Genomic DNA, 21,741 nt, shown 5'->3' with positions numbered 1-21,741 from the left:
AAAGTTTCTGGGACCCGTCCTCTGAACTGAATGGCGGTGAGATCTCGAGGAATAGTCCCGGTGAAGAAAAGACCAACCTCTTGAAGGACCAAATATGCATAATTTGTTCGTATTCTAGCTCGTAAACCCCACTATAACCACCATTAAGCAGTTCAACAAATACAATATGGGCAAAGGTCCCTAACATCCCAGAGCCTTTTTAGTTTTCCTTATTTACATGCAGATCACTGTACCCACCGTGTAGATTGGGGCCGTATTGCAATCTAGATCTTCGTAGGGTTACCCTGACGTGCTGTTAAGCTCCAGTTGCCTAAACATAATAAGTACTAGATCGAAGCTCGATACATTTACAGCATTCCTATAACTCCTCATGCAGACATGCATTCCCTGCGAGGCATAGTCAGTTATAGCGTTATTGAGTGCCTGAGCAGAGGTAGAAGCCAATGTCCTTCTAGGAATTGCGAAATAATAATACTACTCTATATATGTGGACTGAGATTAAGTAGTTTATTTGGGATATATCTAAGTATAAAACCTCTAATTTCAACCTATACTCGGCGCCTGAGTATTGGATAGAGCGGGGCACCACGAGTAAACCTTGTCGCCGGGGATGGCCCTAACCGGAATGAAATCCAGATAAATGACAACTCCATTCTAAAACAAAAAGATATATTGTATATATACATCGTGTGACTTCTACAACACGCAATGGGTACATTAGCCATATTTATTGATGGCGATAGGGTTCGTACGCCGTATTAGTATTCGCAAAAGTAGGTGCTGGTGCGGTAGTATGGCCGTGATGAGAGGCTGCGCCGCCATTTGCAAAGTCGACTTTTTCGTAGCTGCCCTGGGCAGGAGGACTTCGAGCTGCACTACGGCCCGAGCAACAACATGAGCTGAAAAGCCAAAAGAATGTGCTGACCATAGACAGTCCGAGAGCAAGCCATGATGCGGCAAAGGCGTTAGCGCCTATGTCGGACTTTACGCCATATTCTTTCAGCGATGAGTTGAAGACGCCAACGAGTGTGACAAAGAGAGCTGTTGACGTGATATTTGCAGCGATGAGGAAGCCGGTTGCGACCTGTGAAGTATAGTTGTTAGTGATGAGATGGCTGTTTGAGTAAGATGGATTCAGACTTACCGCAGACACGATAGTTGTAAAGATGCTTCCAATACGACTGAAAATAGCCGAAATGCCAACCAGCAGTTGAATAACAGTGGTAGCAAATGCAAGCACGTACGCAACAAACATCCAGTGAGAAACCTTCTGGTATGTCTGCAGATTGGACTGCAGGTGAGAGGGGAATATATCGTGAACGCCACTAACATTCAGGTGCCAGACAACAAGCGGGTTGAACCAGAAGCTTCCCGCAGGCTTGCTGCAGAAGTCCACATTGAAGTTGCTTCCATGCTTTTCTCCCTCGCAGTAGCCGAACAGACCAATGTCGTAAAAATCGCGTAATTCAGACTGCTTCTCTGCCTCTTCTAAAGCTGCGGCAAGCTCTTGCGTGGCATTGTTCATAGCATTCGAGGTAAGGTTCAGTAGCTGGTCGCCAAAATTGGTTGCTTCGGCCGCAGTGACATTCGAAAGATCAGCCTGTGATATTGGGTTAGGAAAGTTGTTCCATGTGGCATCTCTATAAGCCACCAAAACTCACTCTCATAAAATAGATCTTGTTTAGTGTAGAAGAGTCGGCATCAGTAGAACCAATGCCCGCAAATATGAGGGCAACTAATGAGCCTATTGTCAATAGGTATGGCAGCCCAATACACGCGACGCGGCCCGCTTTGCCCATTTTTTTAGAGAGATAACGAACAAGACAAAGCAACTGTTTACTTTGAGAGCGAACGCTTCTTCTCAGTTAGTATGCTATGCCACTCTCACGAAAACAACTCAAACGACGGTATGCGAGCAGAGTAAGTACATGATATGAATATTTGTTCAGCGGAAAGGCGCCATACTGGAATAAATGAGCCGCGCCGCCAGCTCTTTGACGCCAATGCAGAGCAGAATCCTATTTGGCAATCTAGGTATAAAATTAGAATCAGCCTAGAAAGCGGGCCGGTCATCATGAGCTAAGCCACGCCTACATCAAGCCATCTGACAAGTGGAGCTTGAAAAGTCCCAAAGGGCGAAGTATGACACGACGAGAGAAAATTAGGATAAGCATAGTCACTAGCAGACCGCCCAAGCATGAAGTAACGCGTACAGCGTCTCCCATTGGAGGACTAACTGACAGGAGCTGGTGCGCTGGCTTTGAAGACATCTATCCGGCGTGCAAAGTTGATTAAATCGGCAAAGATAGGCCGGAGTTACCTAACAATGCCGACCAGGGTTATTACAATATGGGCAAATATTATATATCATTATAAGGTATCAACAGCAGAAGCACAAGCAATCAAAGCAACTGTGCGCCGTAGAGAGAGACTGTTTAGGTTATAACTATCGATATAATGTCCAATCGTGTTACATTATAGTACCTATTTCCTTCCAAGAATGTATCTTGAATGGATTGTTAGAGGTGGCTTGGCATCTTCCAGAGCCCCCTGCTTTTTGCCTTCGCTTCCCTCGGCTGCAAGTGAGCCGCATTCTATCCCCAAAATAGGTGCAGGTTCGTGGGATGGGATCCATTGTTGTGAGGAAGCTAGCAGACGCACTACTACATACTAGCCTCTTGTTTTTTTGTTTTTTTTTTCTTCCCAGCCTTTTCTGGCTCCATATTGCGACGTAATTGTGCAGTACGCCTAGCAGGCTCTTATCATTCCAAAGAAAGAACTCAACCCAGCCTTCCTGATGTGAAGCGAGACTCTAATGCCGCACAAACCTAAATGTTTACTTCGTAGCTGCTACTATTGCTAGGTAATATGTATCGTTTCCTCGCAGATAGCTGCTCTTATACGGAGCTTGCCGAAAAGAAACCATGCAGCCCTTTCTACCAAGTGAGAAACGCAGAATATAACCCCCACAAGAGTAATCACTAGCTGAAATTACAGTCGATCCCAGATTTAAAAACAGATTTAAGCGTGTTTTGAATACAATTGCCCAATTCACCACACCCTGTGAGGTTGGGCTGCGTTGGCGGGTCGTTGTAAGCTCAGGGGTGGACTGTGATCCTCACAACACAACAGTATCTCGACTTTTATACCTCTTTACGGGAAGTTTATGGCGTTTCGAAAATAGAAGCGTACCTAGCGTTAATACAGTCGAGTGCCACCGGCTATACTCGGTAGTGGAGGTCCTTATGCCTGGAATGATTACTTATCAACTTACTAGAATACATCTCTCAGATCCAATAGCAGCTTTAATTTATAGCATTGAAGAGCATAAAGGTCATGGTATCTGAATGTTAGTGCTGTGCCAATTTAGTATCTTCTATTTATTACTAGTACCCCGTGCCATCGTTATTAGGTATTAGTGTAACTATTCCTAACGGCAACCCTACGTAGCGCTTCGGTCTTGTGCTCTGTCCCCAGTTTGTGAAGTTAGGCTGAGCTGGTGGGCCACCGTCAGCTCAGGGGTGTGTATTAGTGGGCTGTGACGATCGTAGTCCCTCAACTCGCTCTGTACAGCCCCGGCAGGCCCCTTAGAGCCGACTTATATCAGCTTGTATTGAAGCCAATATTGAGATAAATATCTAAGAGTCAACAGCAGTCAAGACTAGTGAAAATCTATCGCTGTGCTCCTTTGCTACTCTGTCTTTCTCAATATTATATCCCTTTGTTGATTCTGCACAGCGTTTGATCTTATTACATTCTGTGTATATCTTTCGAGTTTACTTTCTGGACGTGATGTCTCCTAGGATATCACGTCTTTCCGCTGTCGCGGCCCTTGCGGCTGTGGCAAGCGCCGCCACCGTCTCAGTCAATGCTACCAAACCTGCTGAGCCCTGTGCCCAGATTGCAAAATTAACTGCGGCAGGCAGTGAGTTCCTGTGTTCTTTAGCAGAATGATACACCCGCTCTAACACAGCCTAGCATCGGAATTCTCTAGTCAGCTTGGACTTGCTTGCTTGGAATCGACGCCATTCAAATCCGACCTCGCAGTAAGCTTTATTGATGAGTATAGCAAATACTTGCAATGGCAGTCTACTATCGAGATTCTCAGAAGTACGTCTTATATCGTCTATTACCTTGTTACATCTCCCTAACCGAGCCCAGATCCACCTGTCGGCTCTCTGTCTTCAACAGTTGATCTCGTTGGTGGCATATCGACAATTCGCAGTCGAGCAGTCGCGAATCAATACAAGTCTCAGTATGACTTTGATCGAGACCTATTTAATCTTATCAGTTCTGCAAACGATGGCCATCTTGCCATTGTCCCTTGCTCATTTGCCATTACTTTCAAGGCTTCCAATTCATTGGTGTCGCTTTCCACTGATGGAGTAGCTATTCCTAGGCTTTACACATTCAGTAGGTATATTTTTGCTGTACTAGAGATTTCTATTTGACTAATTTCGGAAACTAGGTGATGGTGAACTGCTAGCAAGGGGCAACAAGGACGTATCCCCTGTGACGTTGGTCAATGGAGTTGGTGCAGAATCTTTTGTCGAAGCACTCTCCAACATCGAGGGTCTGCAAGACCCCGATGCCCGATACAACGTCATGTTAGCCAACGTGCCTATTACCACCGCAGGCTCCGAAAGCCTCGGTTCTTTTTCAAGGTACAGATCATTTCCGGGCATACACGAATTCAACCTCACATACGCCAACGGGACCCAAGAAACAATCCCGCTCTTCGCAGAAGTTAGTCCTTCAGCTGGAAATTTCACTGCCACCACTGGCGACGAGCTATGGGATGCAGTTTGCGCTCCCGTGCCTGCTACGACTGGTCCATCGAGCAAGAAGCTCAAGAGAGACGTAGATGTGACGAAGGTCTCCAAGAGACAAGCAGATTCAACAGGGCTTCCGGAACCTAGCGGTTATCCTAAGCCTGTTATCAGAGACCCCTTCAACGTGATGGTAGGGTATTTCCCAGAAGATACAAGCCTCAAGGATGTTGCCGTCATGACTGTGTCAAGTTTTGAAACATCAGGCGACGGCATTCCAGATGATGAGACGCGAACCTTTGCCATAAAGGCACAGGAGTTTGTTAATAAGGCTGTCGCTTCTGGCAAGTCTAAGATTATCATCGACGTCACTGGAAATCCTGGCGGTACTGTCGACTCAGGCTTCGCGCTTATTAGCATCTTCTTTCCCAACATGACCATCTTTTCGGCAACTAGAATTCGTTCTGTTCCCGAAACTCAATACCTTTTCGAGACTGCCAGCCGCGCAACGAGCCCAGATGACAGGCAAGGCTTTCAGCAAGTGGGCTTCCTTATCTCAGAATTGGTTCAACCAGACCAGAAGACAGGTTTTGCTAGTGACGCCGCTTTCTTGGGTCCATTTGATACCCTTGGCGTCCCCTCAACAGCAATCTCAGCCGAGAACAACTTCATACTCGGCAACTCGACCAGCGCCCCTATCAACATTTTTGGCAAAGGAGGACCGCTCAATGGTACAGAGCCGCCGTACAAGCCTGAAGATATTATCATTGTAAGTAGTCACTGTTTTTTTTTTCTCTCCCCTTAATTTCTTTCTTCTCTGCTAACAACTGCCGCTAGCTTACCGACGGCTCATGCTCTTCGACTTGTACCATCTTTATCAATCACATGATCCCATATGGTGTGCGAGTTGTTGCAAACGGTGGCCGCCCACAGATGGGCCCAATGCAAGGAATTGGAGGCGTTAAGGGCAGCCAGGTTCAAGAATTGTCCACTATCTCCCTGTTCTACGGAGCGGCGAACCAGGTGGTCCAGAATGCCTCGACTGCCGGGAAGCCACTCTTTACGGAAAAGGAGTTAGACGCCTTCAAGGACCATATCCCCGTGACCCTGGAGGAATTCCCAATCAGACTCAGCACCGGAAGTGTCAACTACAGAAACGCCTTTTCTCCATTCAACGATCAAGTGCCCACGCATTTCATCTACCAACCCGCAGACTGCCGACTATTCTACACTCCTGCGACGCTTATCAACCCAGTAGCCAAGTGGGCAAACGTCGCCGACGCTATATGGGGCAAGGGAGAGTGTGCCTACTCAGTTGTGCCTCCGCCACCAATCCTTTCCATCCATGATAAGCCCTCTTCTAAGCCAAGTTCTACCACAGCTACTGGTAAGAAGAAGACACAGTCATCAGCCCACAAGGCACTTGGCCTATTACTGGCCATGGCAGACGGCTTGAAGCCACAGTAAAGCGCTTGATTTTATTGTTTTTATATATATAATGTAAGCTTTTGGCGGATATGTCCCCGTATAGATGGGGCTTATGTATTAGATTTATTTCATCGGATAGCATTCCAGAGTTATTTTTTCATTCTAATTTCAATTTTTGGCATAGCCCAAATCTGCTCAGAACGAGTTGTAGCTTGATATACTAGTACTACTTCTCGCTACGTATTAAAGAATATATCGAGGGCAGCTAATCTTCATCAAGACTAATCAGCCGGCCCCCTGGTTGTTTCTCGGTCACAGTAGCTAACCTCTACGTGTGGTGCTGGTGCATTATATAGTACTTATAGTCTTCCTTGGTAGCTAATTCCTCATTTATTAAACTCACATATCTATTAGAAGTGAGACGAACAGCAGTATTTTAGCAAAGGATAGTAACATCTCTTGTCTTCAAAGTTTTCGATGGTGTATCACTAATATCTTTATCCACGAGACTTGAGCTCGAAAAAAATCAATGTACACAGTGGCTAAGAAAAGCAATGTCCGTATTACGCCGCAATTTGTTGCATTAGCATATATGAACGAGCTCATGCACCAAGCTGCATTTAGTCATGATGGCTACTAGGGTTCATTTTCAGGTTTATAAAATTCATTAACCTCTCGTCTCGTAATTTTGATGTATATTAACCAAACAGTTCACAGGTAATCAAAAGCAGGCGCAGAGCAATTACAGAGCAACACATGGTCAGGCAGCCATTGCTCAACCAAAACAACGTTGCACATAGCCAGAACATACAGTTTCTCAGCAGCATACCATTGTGTGAGGTAAGCAAATGCAGTACATGCTATAGGCAAACAAAATAGTTGTAAACAAACCTATTAGGTAGTAGATGTAGGTTACTTAAGCGGACATAAAAAGATCCCTCAGACATACTATCTTCTATCTTTGTGATACAACACCAAGTTCGAGTTTCTCTTGCTTCGGCAGCAGTATCTAAACACAAACGACACACATACTGAGTTATTCAGCCCTCTATACTTCCATTCTGAAGGAAAGACAAAGCAGGTTCGCGATTACAATTCTAATCTAAAGATCAGGCTGCTCTTGTCATACCAATAGCCAACATCTCAGGAGTAAAACTTCTATCTCCGAAGATATTGCTCGGACATTCTCCGTTAGGAGAGGTATGTATCCCAGCTGACCTTGCCGCGGATGGTGCTTCGGCAAAGGGCATTCAGTTAATAACCCCACAGCGGTTCAACGCACGCGGAAGCCTATCCTCCCAGAGGGAAACAAATAGTACACAAATAGTATCAAGAGGGTGTGGGGGGCCAAGAGACGATTTATGTCATCGTTCACAGCACCAGTGGCGCCTAACAGAGATGAAGTTCCAAAGGCATGTTAGGGAAGGAATGTAGGGGTGAAATATACTTTTCTATGGAGAGACCTCCAATAGCTTCTACGCGAGAAACCCCCAGCTCAGCTAGAACTGCGGGGCCAAATTTTCCATGAATCCGCATCGACGACTCCGTAGTTTGACCGAATTGCCAGCTTCTACAGCATCTTTTGGAAGTTGAAAAGAGTTTGCGGCTGACAGAAAGTACGTGTAACTCGGGGCAATATCCCCGAGGTGCATCATTGACACGGGCAATATCGAAGGGCTATCCCAACGATGCTCATAAAGCCATCCACAGCCAGCCTATGGGAAAGCTGCCCTTGTGCAAGTAGATTGCTCATGCGGCAGTTTGACATGTGCTCGCGTAGCGTTGGATGTCACCCCGGCTATGGATTGGAAGATGACTGGACACAGGGCCTGCTCCAAGCTTTCGGAGATGGCACCCCTTGTGACCCGAGATGCTCCCCAACAGCGTGTTTGCCTCGCGCGTTGAACCACCAACCAGTCCTCTCTACCCCTACAAGAAGTCTCTGAAGGCTCTCACCCAAGAGTCGGTAAAACGATGAGGCAGAAACAAAAATATTGGTAACACAAAAAGTACATACTTTGCCTTGCTCTTATTGGCGGGTAAATCCATTTCAACGCCACCGGCAACTCGGCAAGCTGCCCACGAAATCAATGGCTCGGGGTGGTTCTGAGCGAGGCCCTTGGTCGTTCTCGAGCCTTGGCCGAAAACGTCTCTCTGGGCCGTGGCGTGCGGGGACTTTGCTCCTCATGCGGGGGAGTTTGCTTGGGGATTGGGTCGCTTAATTAGTTATCCTGAATTGTTGGTTCGGAACGTGGGCGCCGCGCCAAATGCATCCCGCACAAAGCCTTCCCCCAGAACCCCATATTGCTTCTGTCCGAGTGCCAGTATGGGGTATGGGGTTTGGAGAAGGCCAGCGACTACCAGGCCAAGAAGAAGAGCGTGAAGAGTACTTCGTAGCGGATGGACAAGGGAAAAAAAGGGCCTGCTTGTGGTATATCCACACTTATCCCGCCAACGGATGTGCAGCACGGCAAGTTAGTGTGTGCCTCTCCAAGATATTGCATGACCAGCCTGTTTAAGGTGGTACTCAGTTCCCGAAAAGGGTGAGGAATGCAAAAAAAATAAAGTTGAGAATCCAATCATGTGCTCGGCCGTATTTGTGTATATATGAAGGGGACCAGACCCTCTCCAGCTTCGTGTAGAGACTCGTTTGTTGTTGCTGGGAAGCTGCATCAGAACAGTCGTCACAATGCGGTTCTTCAAGAATTACCGAGTGTATGTGCTCACATCGGTGGCCTACCTGGGCTCACTGCTCTTTGGTACGTTTTTCCTCGTCTCTTCTCATCTCGCAATGTTCAAGTGCTTGATTTTGTGTCTCAACCAGCCTCGAGGTTTCACAGAAAGTGCTGACTTATAAACTGCTCCTAGGCTATGATACGGGCGTGATGGGAAGCGTGCTCGCCCTCAAGAGCTTCAAAGAAGACTTTGGTCTGCCAACCGACTCCAGTGGCTTCTCTTCGGCTGAGAACGCCCACATCTCATCCAACGTAGTGTCTCTACTCACGGCTGGTTGCTTCTTCGGCGCCATCACTGCCGCATTCATCAACGAACGCTTCGGTCGACGCTATGCTCTCATGCTCTTCACAACCATCTTCCTCGTCGGCGCAGCCGTCCAGACAAGCGCATCACACTCGATTGGCCAGATCTACGGCGGACGTGTCATTGCCGGTTTCGGTGTTGGTGGCATGAGCTCCATCACTCCTGTGTTTGTCAGTGAGAACTGCCCACCAGCCACTCGAGGCCGTGTTGCTGGTCTGTTCCAGGAGTTTCTCGTTATTGGAAGCACATTCGCCTACTGGCTCGACTACGGCGTAGCCCTGCACATCAAGCAGAGCACCAAGCAGTGGCGTATCCCCGTCGGTCTCCAGCTTGTGCCCGGTGGTCTCATGCTCTGCGGCCTCTTCTTCCTCAAGGAGTCACCGCGTTGGCTCATGAAGAAGTCTCGCCACGAAGAGGCTTTGCGATCTCTATCCTACATTCGCAATGAGGCTCCAGACAGCCCCGAAGTGCTCAAAGAACTTGCAGAGATTCGAGCCTCGATCGAAGAAGAGATGGCCCTTACGGAGGGTGTTACCTGGAAGGAGTGTTTGAAGAAGGGCAACTGGAACCGCTTCGCACTGGCTTTTGGAATCATGTTCTGGCAGCAGTTTTCTGGAACCAACAGCATCGGATACTACGCCCCTGAGATCTTCGAGACAGTCGGTGTCAGCAGCACAAACGCCTCGCTGTTCGCAACTGGGGTGTACGGCACCGTCAAGGTGGTTGCCACTGCCCTCTTCCTGGTCCTCGGCATTGATCGATTCGGCCGCAAGAAGAGTCTCATCGCCGGCGCAATCTGGATGGCCAGCATGATGTTCATTATTGGCGCCGTCCTCGCAACCCACCCGCCGAACCCGAAGAGCACCACTGTGTCCTCGGCGTCCATCGCCATGGTTGTCATGATCTATCTCTACGTTATTGGATATTCTGCGTCCTGGGGACCCACGCCCTGGGTCTACGTGTCCGAGGTAAGAAGAGGCTCCTGTAAAGCATCACGACATGCCCCCTGCTGACCGTTTGCTCTTCCGATACGCAGATCTTCCCCACCCGTCTACGTGAATACGGCGTGGGTCTCGCCGCCGCAACCCAGTGGCTGTTCAACTTTGTCATTACCGAAGTCACGCCTGCGGCCGTCAACCACATTGGCTGGCGTACTTTTGTCATGTTTGGATGCTTCTGCTGCGGAATGTGCGCATTTGTCGTCCTCTTCATCAAGGAGACCAAGGGCCGCACGCTGGAGGACATGGACGTCTTGTTCGGCCTCGTCAGCGAAGACCAGCGCCAGGCAGACGTGGAGCATGTGCTCAACAAGGGCATCGAGCTGGAGCACGTTGAGCAAGAAGTCCATGTTCCCGCCGACAAGGCCGTGTAGCCGCGGAGCGAGTGCGCTTGATGTGGCTGACGATGAAGTTGACGATGATTGTTTTGGCTGTGCCTGTCATTGATACCAGTTATACCAGTTTGTTTACATGCATTCAAAGCTCTTGCTGCCCCATAGTGGACAGCGCAATAGTACATGTACAGTATTTATTACTCGTAGCGTCTGCATTGTGAAGTCCTTGGCCGTTTCGAAGCGTGACGGGGTGAGCGTGTGAGGATGAAACAAGCTGCCTTGTCCTTGAATCCGGAATAATGCTTTTCCCTTGCCTGGGCGCATGGACGCTTCGTCCGTCACGTCACAGCCTAGGAGATTAGTAGGTACCTACGGAGTACATGTAGGCAATATTGCATCAAGAGAAAACCACGACTCTGGCACCAAAGCTGGCAAAGTCGAAAACGGCTCACAGCCAACGTCTCCGCTACCACCAATTGCTGTTTGTCTTGTTGGAGATCGACATGATCGTCAGTGCCATGAACTGACGCAGGACACACGAAGAGAAAAGAGCAAGAGAAAGAAGAGATCACATAACACGGCGGCAAAAGGGGGCCCTGTCCGGTGAGTAAGCGCCCTTTGGGCTGAGCTTGATTGCACTGCATTAGCAGCCAACCGGGCAGCGGCCAGCAACGCCACCGGCATGATGTTCGCTAACACGAAAAGAGAAGCACAAATTAGGCGCCGCTTATCGCCCTGATCTGATCCCAAGGATTGTCTGTCTGGAGCTGCTAGCGGCAGTGCCAGCCGTTAAAAAGCAGCATGGCGCCGACAAACGCCGCCGCCGCGGGCGCGCTCTTCAGTCCAGCATCCCTCAACCTGCCCACCCGGCCACCCACCCGCGATCGCGAACGAGGGCGAGATCGCGACCGCCCCGACCTGCAGCAGACGCCCACGTCGCTGTCCGTGGTCCGCACCAGCAGCAAGGAGCGCAAGGCGTCCTTTTCGTCGCTCAAGGCCTCGCTGCCCGGCTCGCGACGCCGCGCCAACGCCAGCGGAACTGCGACTCCCTCGACCAACACCGTCACCGACGCCTCTGCGCCGCCTGCGCTGCCCGACTACGCACTCGCCGCTGCGGCTAAGATTGTGGCCAAGGACAAGGACAAGGAAAAAGACAAGAGGGACGCCGCCGAAGGGCCCTCGGCGGCAGAGCTGGCGAACATGATCCCCAGAGGCTCGGCCATGACGGCCATGACTCCCGCAACACCCATTGAGGGCCGGCCAGGCATGACCAGCACCATGTGGGCGCTGGCGCAGGGTGAGACGCAGATGCTGCATCACCAGATTGCAGAGACAGCCCAGAAACGGATGTCAACGCTGGACTACCTACGGAAAGCGTGAGCCCCCCCCCCTTTTTCCCTTGCACTTTTGGTACGAATGAATGACAGACTAATATCATAAAAGTCACGAGGGCCGCGTCTACTGGTTCAACACATATCTCTTCGACAAGCCAGATCTCTCCCGAATGCCCAGCTTCGACCCGCGCAAGCTCTCTCGCAAAGCCACAAACTACCTTCTCCTCGGCCTCTCCATCCCCACAATCCACGACCTCTACTCGTCCACGCCGCTGGAGTTCCTTCGCTGCCTCAACGCCCTGCTGGCCGAGTTCGACTCCTTCCAGCAGCTCCACGGTGACTCTTCCAACGCAGCTCTCAGCCGTGCCCGTATCCCCAACATGTTTCGCCGCCCCGGCATGAAAACCCGGCGCTCGACATCTGCCGACGTCGGCCTCGACGACTCATCTCCCTTTGGCCACCAATCGCCCGGCGCGGGCTCGACAAACGGCGGACCGGCCCCCGCGGTTATGAACTTTGCGGCCTCAGAGTCCGACCTGCTTCCCGGCGAGGAATACACATACTTGCTCACCCCGTCATTGCCCTTTGACCCGGACTTCTTCGAGACATTTGCGACGCTGTGCGATGTGCTTATCGACTGCTACACAAAGTTCCTGGCACTGGTGCCTTCGCCGAGAGAGTGCACGGCTCCAGTTGCCGAGCTGTTCACAAAGGCGGACTCGAAAATTCGCAAAATCATCGTGCAGGGCGTGGTGAAGGACTTTGAAGACCACAGCAGGATGCACGTCAAGTCTGAAGTGGCGGGGATAGGCAAAGTGGTCTTGGGAGGATTAATGTGAAAGTGGTCTTGAATTGCAAGCGATGGCGTGTCCTTTTTTATGATGGCGGGCGATTTTCTTTATCTTTTTTTTTTTACTCCCCTTTCGTTTTCCTTTCTGCTGTACAATATTGGAATCACGACGACTATATCGGACCTGAGAAGCGGGCTATTTTTATCTGGGGCTATTTGGGAAGCGGCTCAATTATCTGGAGTTACGGCGGAGAGAAAGAATCATGGAATAATGGGTGGAGACGTGTGCGTATATCTGCCTGGCATAATACAAGGACAAGCGTAGATATTTATACACACATATAGCTGGTAGATAGCCAAAGATAAAAGCTATCACTCGCCACCGTCAATTGGTGTTTATATGTACAGAGTGTATGAGAGTATATATAGGTATGCCGTTATCCTTTCTCATCTTTTAAGAGCGGGTCCATCCATATGTATATACCATATCATATCATATCATACAAAATCTATCTATATAGGACAAAGATGTATATCTAATAGCCCAAGTTGCATAATCGTACACTCCCCTCCAGGCCATACAAAGTCCTCTATAATCGCCTCATCATTTCTTCGCCTTGGCCTCTTCCTCCATGACCAACAACTCAACCTCCTTTCCCACCAGCCACTCTCTCGCAGCCTCCATCACTCTGTCCAATGTCTCTCCGCCCTCCAACACGTTTGGCAAGTTGTGCACATCCAGCCCAGCCCTGTGATCCGTACATCTGTCTTGGTTGTAATTGTACGTGCGTATCTTGTCGCCTCGCGTAATTTGCGCCTGCGACAGCACGCTGCTTCGAAGCTTGGCAGCCTCTTCTTCGCGCTGTTCGGCGCGCTGAGTGGCAATGCGAGAACGAAGCACCTTCCATGCATCTTCGCGATTGCGCTGCTGCGAACGGTGATCTTGCATGGAGACGACGGTGCCGGTAGGAATGTGCGTCATGCGAATGGCCGACTCGGTCTTGTTGACATGCTGTCCGCCAGCACCCCTTGCCCGCATCGTCTCAATCTTCACCTCCTGAGGGTTGACATAAAAGTCGCTCTCCGGGTCATCGATATCGACGTTGTCACCGCCGCTACCACCTTCAGGAAATGAAGGCAGCACCCACACGGCCACAGCACTCGTGTGCACCCGGCCTTTGCTTTCTGTGCTCGGGATACGCTGCACACGGTGCATGCCAGCCTCTCCGCGGAAGATGTCGTATGCGCCCGGATCCTGGATTTCGAGGATGGCTTCCTGGACTGGCTGCTCGCCAGACGAGGAAGACTGGTCGCCCGCAGCCTCGGCCATTTCATATTTGAGCACGTTGGCCCTGTAGCCTCGTCGCGCGCACATGGCCTTGTACATCTTGAACAGCGTGTCGGTGAAATATCTGCCCTCGAGACCTCCCGGCCCAGGTCGAAACTCAACCATGCACGGCAGATCGGCAAAGGCATGTCTGGGAGTCAGACTCTCTTTGAGCTTCCTCTCCAGGAGGTCCAACTTTGCTCGTTCCCCCTCTAGTTCGTCTCGCGCAATCGATGCAAGGTCCGGGTCTTGGTCTGGGTCCTCCGCCATGGAAGCAAGCTCTGTGATTGACGACTGGGCCTTTTCCCAGGCTCGCAGCGCAGAGGCTACGCGGCCAAGTTCGCCAGCGCGCTTGGCCTTGCCGGCATCGAATGAGCTGTTGAGGCTCTTTTGAAGGTCATCGTGTTCCGCAGACAGCGACTGCGCGCGGCGGAGGAGGCTCGGTGCCAGAGATGTGGAGGCGTCTTTGGGCGTTCACCCGGTCAGCTAAAGAGGGAACAAGAGAGGTTTGCGATTTGCGATTGTGGCACACCGTTGGAGGAGAATCGGACAATCTGCAGCTGGTGCGACCGTCGCAGAGCCCGGAAGCAGCTGCGGCAGATCCATGGCGCTGCTGACATTGTCCACAGGGGCAAGACAGCCTTGACGCTGCAGCTGTAGGCGGGTTTTGATATGGGAAAGGTGACGCTCGACACAGGCTTGGAGATTTTTCAGTTTGGTGGCGGGGCAGCTCTCCAAGTACCTCCATGTAGATACATGGCCAAACCACATACCACTCTATACAAGTAGGAAATAAGCCGGTAACGTCGACATTTAATTCCTCAATTGTCTCATTCACAAGTAATGTTTTGTGCAGTATCACATCACATGTCAAAAGAAGACATCATAATACGTGAGTCACTGTCTCTATATATTACTGATTAAACTGTTCTCGCCCCAGTATCGTTAGTGGGGTCTTTTAAGCTACATGAAGCGCTCTATGCACTTTAAACAAACAGAATGCTATGCTTTTCTCCTTCTCTGACCTCTTTTGACGGATTTTCTTCATCTTTTATCCGCCAGCTGACTTTTATGCAGAAGCGATGGCTTCCTCTTTGCTCCTAAGTTCTCGCTCTTTTGCCCACCTCGCAGCTGTTAGAAACGCGGCTCCAATGAGCAAGCAGACGCCTCCCCAGATCTGCGAGCCGATATAGCGTCCATTCGCTACGACAATCAGCTTTCCTGCTAATGGCGGGCCGGTAAGAGCCGCAACGCTAATTATCGTGAATATCATGCCGATTCGGATGCCGGCCTTGCTCAGGTCCTTGGACAGGCTCGCAGTTGTTGCAGGGAACAGTGCCTGAACACCAGCGCCAAAATAACCAAAGAAAGCGACCCAGGCATAGTCTCCAGTGATAGAATCGACGCCTGCCCAAGCAAAGATGCAGATGGCCGTACCAATAATCGTAGGGATAAAGACGTTGACGGCTCCAAAGTATCGATCGGCTAGGTATGCAGGTATAAGTCGTCCCGGAACGCCAACCACGTTGATTATCATGAGCATATTGAAAGATTCTGGCTGAGAGCCATGAAGTCGGTCTATAGAATACGAGCGGGCCTATTAGAAGCAACGTCGGTTAGAACATGTCAAGGAAATCATCCATTGGGTGAATAGAAAACAGGGAAACTCACATAGTCGTACGCAAAATAGGTTGCCCAAAGCGTGAAGAACATGCTGATTGCAAACAGGATATATGTCGCTTCTCTGAAAGCTGACCAGTCAACCAAGGCGCCCGTCTTGCGGGGAGGCAGCCTCGGCCTCATCAGCAACAGGATGATGACGCTGGTCACCAGGACCACAAGGCCCATTGCTCGTACCGTCCACCCAAATCCAACCTTGGAGATCAGCTGCTGCGCAATCAACGGAAATATGACGCCTCCAGTTCCGCCGCCGCAAGCTGCGCTCGCCAGAGCCAGAGTCTTCTTCTTGGAAAAATATGTCGACACATGGGCAATCGTTGGTGCAAACGTGAGTCCGCAGCCGATGCCCTGGCACAGTCCCTGTGCAAGAAAGAGCTGCCAATACGTCGTCGACACGCTTGTTGTGAAAATACCAACCAGTTGCATGAGCAGTCCCACTGCCAAGACATGGCGGAGATATCCAGCGTCAAACGCACGGCCGGAGAATGTACCGACGAGAAAGATGAGACAGGTCTGGGTGCTTCCGATCCAAGACACGGCTGAGGGTCCTAGGTTGAGGGTTTCCACGTAGTAAGGCTGGAAGATGCCGAAGCTGATGGTATAGCCCCAGACGTTGAAGACAATCAGATGTCCGGCCACAACTTGAAGCCATGCCCAGAGGCCACCGTCAGGAGGAGGTCCTACTACGGGTCCAGTAGCTGCGGCTGGCTCTTCGAGAGGCAATTCCTGAGCTTTTTCGTCGGCCATGTTTATCTTTTGCTCCGAGGTGACATCATCATCGGTTGAAGATGCCTCAACAAACCCTACGTCCGGCGGTGTTGGCGGTGTAAGTGCCATGATGCCTATCACCGATTGATCTGGCAGGGCAGAGTTCTAAGGAACAAGAGTTTTCCTCGTGATTTGATAATGGGAGCTTAATAATGGGAATATGGTCGTCGGTGAAGTTTTTTCGATAATAATGCCGATGTCGCTAATACAACCCCGGAGAAGGACAATGAATCAGGAGGAATGCGACGCTTACATATAAGCCGAGATAGGTGAAGCGCTCATGACACCTTGAATGGAACAGAGTCACTACATGTGCAGGTCGAAAAGCAGCAATCATACATAGGCATTCGAAAAGGTGTAGGAAACTGGAAAAGCTTCTGGGGTCGAGCTATTCATACTGGAAATCCAGATGCGGGCACAGCCGTCCGATCCCCGAGCAGCGAATGCATCAACGCTCAATGTCTGTGGAGACTCTATTGCTTGCTGGACGATCCACGGGTCCAATCTCCAATCGGAAAAGGTGAAAATTAGAATAAACCGACAGAAATGCCAATTAGTCAACATCAAAAGCACGCAAAAGAGAGCCTGGCGTTCCAACAGCGGAAGACAAACTCCATTCATTGGCCAGCTCCATTACCAAGACTTCCCCCAAAAGGCAATTTGATTTCCACGCACAGGTGGTCTACGGTAAGGCGTCTCCCTACACCCAAGCCAGCCTAGCATCGCACGTAATTGCCGCTTAATTGCCGCTTGGGAGCCACGGAAAGCGAGAGTAGCGAGCAATCTTGAGGATTGGCGGAGGGCCAAGTCCGTCTACTACCTATTACCGTACTAGAGAGAACGAGCTGCTACAAGCAACCGCTTTGTACGGGTAAGGCGCGCATCTCGTTATGTAAAGCCAGTCCACGGAGCGGCATAAGCGGGCAAAGCGGGCAAAACGGGCAAAGCGGGTTCGTATCCAGTTGCAGAAATAACATTGAGGCGTGCTCTCTGTCCGAATCGCGGAGATGGAGAAGACAGGACGCTGTCAGCTGGCATGTCGGTTGAACAATCAAGCGGCTGCAACCACAACTTTAAAAAGAACATTAAAAAGAGATCGAACCTGCGTATCAGATCTGTGTACGGAGTACCACTGGCTTCATGCGACTACATATCATGCCGAGAGAAACATTCAGCCCTCCGCAGACACTAATTCAAAATTGCTCCATAACTGTGAAGACTTGAAAGAACGAGCTCACCTCGGCTACAGGCTGCTTACTAATGCATATTCATCTCGCACTCTATTTGCCAAGTCTCAATATGTAAAGTCCAGCCATCACGATGAGAGGAGAATTTAGAAAAAGAAAAGGATATGAATCAGAGTCGCTTGCTATCGGATGCGGATCGGTCCGTTGGCTAGACAAAAAAAGATTAATGTGGTTGAGGGGCGAGAAACCATATGAGTCGTTTCGGTTTTTGCTGCCAGGAAAGGAAGTGGCTTGGAAAATTGTGCTAGTTTCGTCAATTTAAGGACTTTTTCTTTTTTGTGATACATTCTCAATCGGAGCTTGAGTCAAGAGTTGCCAGTGATTCAACGGAGCTATCTCATCCATCATTTCTTCTACATAAATAACTGCTACTTCACGATTGGACTGAATATCGTTCTCCCCAACTTCATAAAGAGAAGTGAAGATATACAAACACCAACTACGAACCGCTCATTGATCGAAAATGACTTACACGCTCTACATCGGCAACAAGCGATACTCATCATGGTCCATGAGGCCATGGGTCCTCCTCAAGGCGCTCAACATCCCCTTTGACGAGAAGCTGGTATACTTCGGATCCGACCTCGCCAGCCAGCGCAACGAGTTCCTCAAATTCTCGCCCTCCGCCAAGGTGCCCTGCCTGATCGACGGCGAGTCCTCAGCCGCCATCTTCGACTCGCTCGCCATCGTCGAGTACGTGGCCGAGGCTTATCCTGCCGTGTGGCCCAGCGACAAACTTGCCCGTGCCTTTGCCCGGTGCGCCGCCGCCGAGATGCACTCTGGCTTCGGCGGGATCCGAACCGACTGCTCCATGAACGTGGCGCTGCGCATCGAGCTCGGGCCCCGGAGCGAGGCTCTGCAGCGAGACATTGACCGCCTCACCGAGCTCTTCAAGGAGGGCATCAGCAAGTTTGGCGGTCCGTGGCTCGCGGGCAAGGAGTTCACCGCAGTGGATGCCTTTTACGCACCCATTGCATCTCGGTGCAAGACGTTTGGCATCGAGCTGGACGGTGCTGCGGGGGAGTATCTCGACCGGCTGTTTGACCATCCGGCCGTGACGCAATGGGTCGATGAGGGCATCACAGAGCCTGGCATCGTGGCGCGGATTGAGGCGGACAGCATTCGGGGACGCAAGGTGCTGAAGAATTTGGGTGAGCAGATGATTCTTGACTTTTTGGGATTGTGATGACGATTATAATAACTGGTGTTTTCTTCTTCTTTTTGCTTTGCGTGTAGGTGCTTGAATGGGTACAAGCTGAGGATATATCATGAGGTGATTTTGGTGGTTTACGTAAAAAATTGGTCACATATTTACTGAGATGGATGATTACGAGCTATTTACTAGATATATAGACTCAATTGAACAAATTGGCGTTTTGTGAAGAGAATCTGCATCTGGTTGTCTCTCATGCGCATATAACCCAGATATGGCATGTGATTCTGCCCAGAATAATTGCTAGAATAGGCGCAAGTTGTAAAAGCGATCGTTCCAGCCAATTGCCATTATTATCAATTACCAATGATACATCACTGATTATACTCCATCTCTACCTGCTGAACATAAAGGTACTGTCTGGTTATGCCCATATTTATAATCACATGCCTGAAATTATTCGGCTCATTCTAGGGTAGTGCATACAAGGTCACGATGCTCGCCCATATTGAAGTTTACGTTGCACAAAAGTTAATCACAATACCGCCATGACAGAAGAGGGGAAAAAAAAAAAAGAAAACAAAATATCCAGACACTGATATGAAGCCAGCCAATAAAGACCTATCCTGGTAAAATGTCAATACTCAATATCCTTTAATAGACACATGGAAAGCCCCATTAATGCACTGAAAGCCACCAGCGCTCAAGAGGCTGGGGAAATTGTGGCTCAAGGCCCTGGAATTGCCAAAGCGGCAACCCTCCCGCCCTCCCCACCACTACGGCACAGCACAGCGCCTGATAGGGCCTAAGCTGACCGCAGAGCAGCTGGTCATTACCCGTAGCGTGGCCCAGTTGCTGCTTCAACCTCCATCATCGCTTCATCTCAGCCGCAGCTCGAGCTGTCAGTAGCCATCAAAGCGCTACTGCTGTCCAGCTCAACCCGTAACGATGGCCGGCCAGGGAGTCACCGCGTATCTCATCATCCTCATCGCCATTTCGACTCTTGGGTCACTCCAGTTTGGCTTCCACTTGGTTCGTTGCTCCATCTCATCACGCTGCATTCACCGCTTGCTTCTCCATGTTTCAAAGAACATGTAGCTTCAAGCGAACTTGCTGAGCATCCAGTTGTCTGCCACCAAGCGAGATAGATGCTAATAGAAAAATCCAATCTTCTACAACACAGGCCGAACTCAACGCTCCCCAAGATGTCATCACCTGCCACCGAAAGTCCATCTCGGCCGTAGCTCGAGCTCTCGCGAGGAGCTTCGTCACGTCCGTCCATGAAGATGCCATCGACGACTGCATCCCCATGGACGAGGCCGCCTTCGCCACCGTCTCCTCCGTCTTCACTGTTGGAGGGCTCATTGGTGCTCTGGCTGCCGGTCCATTCTCCTCTCGCCGCGGACGCCTCCTCGCGATGCGCATGACGGCGCTTCTCTTCATCGTCGGATCGGTCATCGAGACCATCGCCAGCAGCGTCTTTGTCATGGCATCGGGTCGGTTCTTGTCTGGTATTGGAGCTGGCGCATCGACAGTCATCGTGCCTCTGTACATTAGCGAAGTATGCCCGCCCGACCGGAGAGGCTTCTTTGGCTTCATGACGCAGATCTCCATCAACATTGGCATTCTCATTACACAAACGCTGGGCTTCTTCCTGAGCTACGGGAGCGCCTGGAGATGGAACCTGGGTATTGGAGCTTTCATCGCAGCTGCGCAGGGTGTTGGATTGTTAATCGTCCCCGAGAGTCCGGCATGGCTCGCTGCGCACGATGACGTCGCCGGCGCAAAGAAGACTCTCCAGCGGATCCGCGGTGTGGCCGTCGACATCAGAGAAGAGAGCGAAGTCTGGGGCCGTGACGGATCCGCCTCCGGAGAAGAAGAAGGTCTCCTTGCTCAGAATGCAGACGAGGTCCCCCCTCCCAATGCCACCTCGGCCAAGAACGAGCCCGTTCACCTCGGGTTCCTGCAGGTTGCCAAGGATCCCAGCACTCGGCCTGTCATCATTGCTCTAGTTGGCATCATGTTCGTGCAGCAGTTCTGCGGCATCAACTCCGTCATCATGTACTCCGTCTCCCTCCTTGCTGATCTTCTCCCCATTTCATCCGCTCTCCTGAGCATCTTGGTCTCGCTGGTCAACTTGGTGACAACCATTGCATGTTCCCCCCTGCCAGATCGACTGGGACGAAAGACATGCCTCATAACGTCCATCGTTGGCCAAGGCAGCAGTGCCCTTGTTCTAGCGCTCTCCATTGTGTTTGGCTTCAAGATTCTGTCAGCTCTTGCCGTCATCGTTTTCGTTGGTTTTTTCGCCGTGGGCCTGGGACCTGTGCCCTTCATTCTGGCATCAGAGCTCGTTGGCCAGGAGGCTGTAGGTGCAACTCAGAGCTGGTGCCTCGGAGCCAACTACGTTGCGACCTTCTTGGTGGCCCAATTCTTCCCCATCGTTAACAAGGCTCTCAATACGTGGCTGGGTGGGCATGGTTGGGTGTACTTCATCTTTGCTGGCCTGGCTGCTGTTTCCTTTGTGTTTGTGACTTGGTCCTTTAGATCCCTACGCTTCCATGGGGCTACCGGTAACTAACTGACAGATATATGTGCGTATGTGACATTGGATGATCCTCTAGCGTTTTGAGTAGTTTTGGGTGAAGATTGAATTTATAGTTAGCATGCATTGATTGTTATTGGCCTGTTTTCGTATTGCAATAGTTTTCTAGGCAGCGGGAATATCAAATCATTTTAGGACCATAATGAGAAAAAACAGCCACATGCTACGAGGGTAGTCCGGAGCGTCATTCATAACAGGATATTTTTTTTTTTGGTTTCATTTGAATTGCCCACTGATCATCACCGAATTTTGAGGGATTCCGGTCATC

At 50.4% G+C, this 21,741-nt stretch overlaps 9 protein-coding genes across 11 annotated transcripts; 6 read left to right on the top strand and 3 right to left on the bottom strand.

The window, feature by feature from the left end:
• Positions 1 to 492: 492 nt before the first annotated feature.
• Positions 493 to 1,914, bottom strand: TrAFT101_006316 (uncharacterized protein). 2 transcript variants are annotated; one of them, XM_024902570.2, is made up of 3 exons: positions 1,662 to 1,914; positions 1,145 to 1,600; positions 493 to 1,084 (listed from the first exon to the last, which is right to left on the bottom strand). In XM_024902570.2, exons 1-3 carry the CDS (start codon positions 1,797 to 1,799, stop codon positions 728 to 730), a joined length of 951 nt encoding a protein of 316 aa, XP_024760846.1. In that variant the 5' UTR covers positions 1,800 to 1,914; the 3' UTR covers positions 493 to 727. The 2 variants fall into 2 exon arrangements, with proteins under 2 accessions (XP_024760846.1, XP_065983828.1); XM_066127715.1 differs by having other exon boundaries at positions 1,145 to 1,914.
• A 2,480-nt stretch (positions 1,915 to 4,394) lies between these two features.
• Positions 4,395 to 6,240, top strand: TrAFT101_006315 (uncharacterized protein). The gene is made up of 3 exons (XM_024909888.2): positions 4,395 to 4,413; positions 4,469 to 5,538; positions 5,607 to 6,240. The coding sequence occupies exons 2-3, from the start codon at positions 4,606 to 4,608 to the stop codon at positions 6,234 to 6,236; spliced, it is 1,563 nt and encodes a 520-aa protein (XP_024760845.2). The 5' UTR covers positions 4,395 to 4,413; positions 4,469 to 4,605; the 3' UTR covers positions 6,237 to 6,240.
• Positions 6,241 to 8,806: 2,566 nt separating this feature from the next.
• TrAFT101_006314 (uncharacterized protein) lies at positions 8,807 to 10,814 on the top strand. Its single transcript, XM_066127714.1, has 3 exons — positions 8,807 to 8,956; positions 9,066 to 10,204; positions 10,273 to 10,814. The coding sequence occupies exons 1-3, from the start codon at positions 8,887 to 8,889 to the stop codon at positions 10,606 to 10,608; spliced, it is 1,545 nt and encodes a 514-aa protein (XP_065983827.1). The 5' UTR covers positions 8,807 to 8,886; the 3' UTR covers positions 10,609 to 10,814.
• A 163-nt stretch (positions 10,815 to 10,977) lies between these two features.
• On the top strand, positions 10,978 to 13,081 carry TrAFT101_006313 (uncharacterized protein). The gene is made up of 3 exons (XM_024900216.2): positions 10,978 to 11,176; positions 11,280 to 11,945; positions 12,013 to 13,081. The coding sequence occupies exons 2-3, from the start codon at positions 11,371 to 11,373 to the stop codon at positions 12,740 to 12,742; spliced, it is 1,305 nt and encodes a 434-aa protein (XP_024760843.2). The 5' UTR covers positions 10,978 to 11,176; positions 11,280 to 11,370; the 3' UTR covers positions 12,743 to 13,081.
• Positions 12,818 to 14,699, bottom strand: TrAFT101_006312 (uncharacterized protein). 2 transcript variants are annotated; one of them, XM_066127713.1, is made up of 2 exons: positions 14,553 to 14,699; positions 12,818 to 14,484 (listed from the first exon to the last, which is right to left on the bottom strand). In XM_066127713.1, exons 1-2 carry the CDS (start codon positions 14,638 to 14,640, stop codon positions 13,298 to 13,300), a joined length of 1,275 nt encoding a protein of 424 aa, XP_065983825.1. In that variant the 5' UTR covers positions 14,641 to 14,699; the 3' UTR covers positions 12,818 to 13,297. The 2 variants fall into 2 exon arrangements, with proteins under 2 accessions (XP_065983825.1, XP_065983826.1); XM_066127712.1 differs by having other exon boundaries at positions 13,112 to 14,699.
• Positions 14,700 to 14,911: 212 nt separating this feature from the next.
• Positions 14,912 to 17,054, bottom strand: TrAFT101_006311 (uncharacterized protein). Its single transcript, XM_024910648.2, has 2 exons — positions 15,692 to 17,054; positions 14,912 to 15,617 (listed from the first exon to the last, which is right to left on the bottom strand). Exons 1-2 carry the CDS (start codon positions 16,535 to 16,537, stop codon positions 15,090 to 15,092), a joined length of 1,374 nt encoding a protein of 457 aa, XP_024760842.2. The 5' UTR covers positions 16,538 to 17,054; the 3' UTR covers positions 14,912 to 15,089.
• A 421-nt stretch (positions 17,055 to 17,475) lies between these two features.
• Positions 17,476 to 17,805, top strand: TrAFT101_006310 (uncharacterized protein; the record flags this gene model as incomplete). The annotated part of the gene is made up of 1 exon (XM_066127711.1): positions 17,476 to 17,805. The coding sequence occupies one exon, from the start codon at positions 17,476 to 17,478 to the stop codon at positions 17,803 to 17,805; it is 330 nt and encodes a 109-aa protein (XP_065983824.1).
• A 373-nt stretch (positions 17,806 to 18,178) lies between these two features.
• On the top strand, positions 18,179 to 18,959 carry TrAFT101_006309 (uncharacterized protein; the record flags this gene model as incomplete). The annotated part of the gene is made up of 2 exons (XM_024905279.2): positions 18,179 to 18,866; positions 18,952 to 18,959. 2 exons carry the CDS (start codon positions 18,179 to 18,181, stop codon positions 18,957 to 18,959), a joined length of 696 nt encoding a protein of 231 aa, XP_024760841.2.
• Positions 18,960 to 19,718: 759 nt separating this feature from the next.
• Positions 19,719 to 21,691, top strand: TrAFT101_006308 (uncharacterized protein). Its single transcript, XM_024900198.2, has 2 exons — positions 19,719 to 19,900; positions 20,052 to 21,691. Exons 1-2 carry the CDS (start codon positions 19,817 to 19,819, stop codon positions 21,447 to 21,449), a joined length of 1,482 nt encoding a protein of 493 aa, XP_024760840.1. The 5' UTR covers positions 19,719 to 19,816; the 3' UTR covers positions 21,450 to 21,691.
• Positions 21,692 to 21,741: the final 50 nt, after the last annotated feature.

The sequence above is a fragment of the Trichoderma asperellum genome, chromosome 3 (genome assembly GCF_020647865.1).
Source record: "Trichoderma asperellum chromosome 3, complete sequence".
NCBI lineage: Eukaryota > Fungi > Ascomycota > Sordariomycetes > Hypocreales > Hypocreaceae > Trichoderma > Trichoderma asperellum.
The sequence above is the reverse complement of the archived record's forward strand: the minus strand, read 5'-3'. Positions and strand labels throughout refer to the sequence as shown.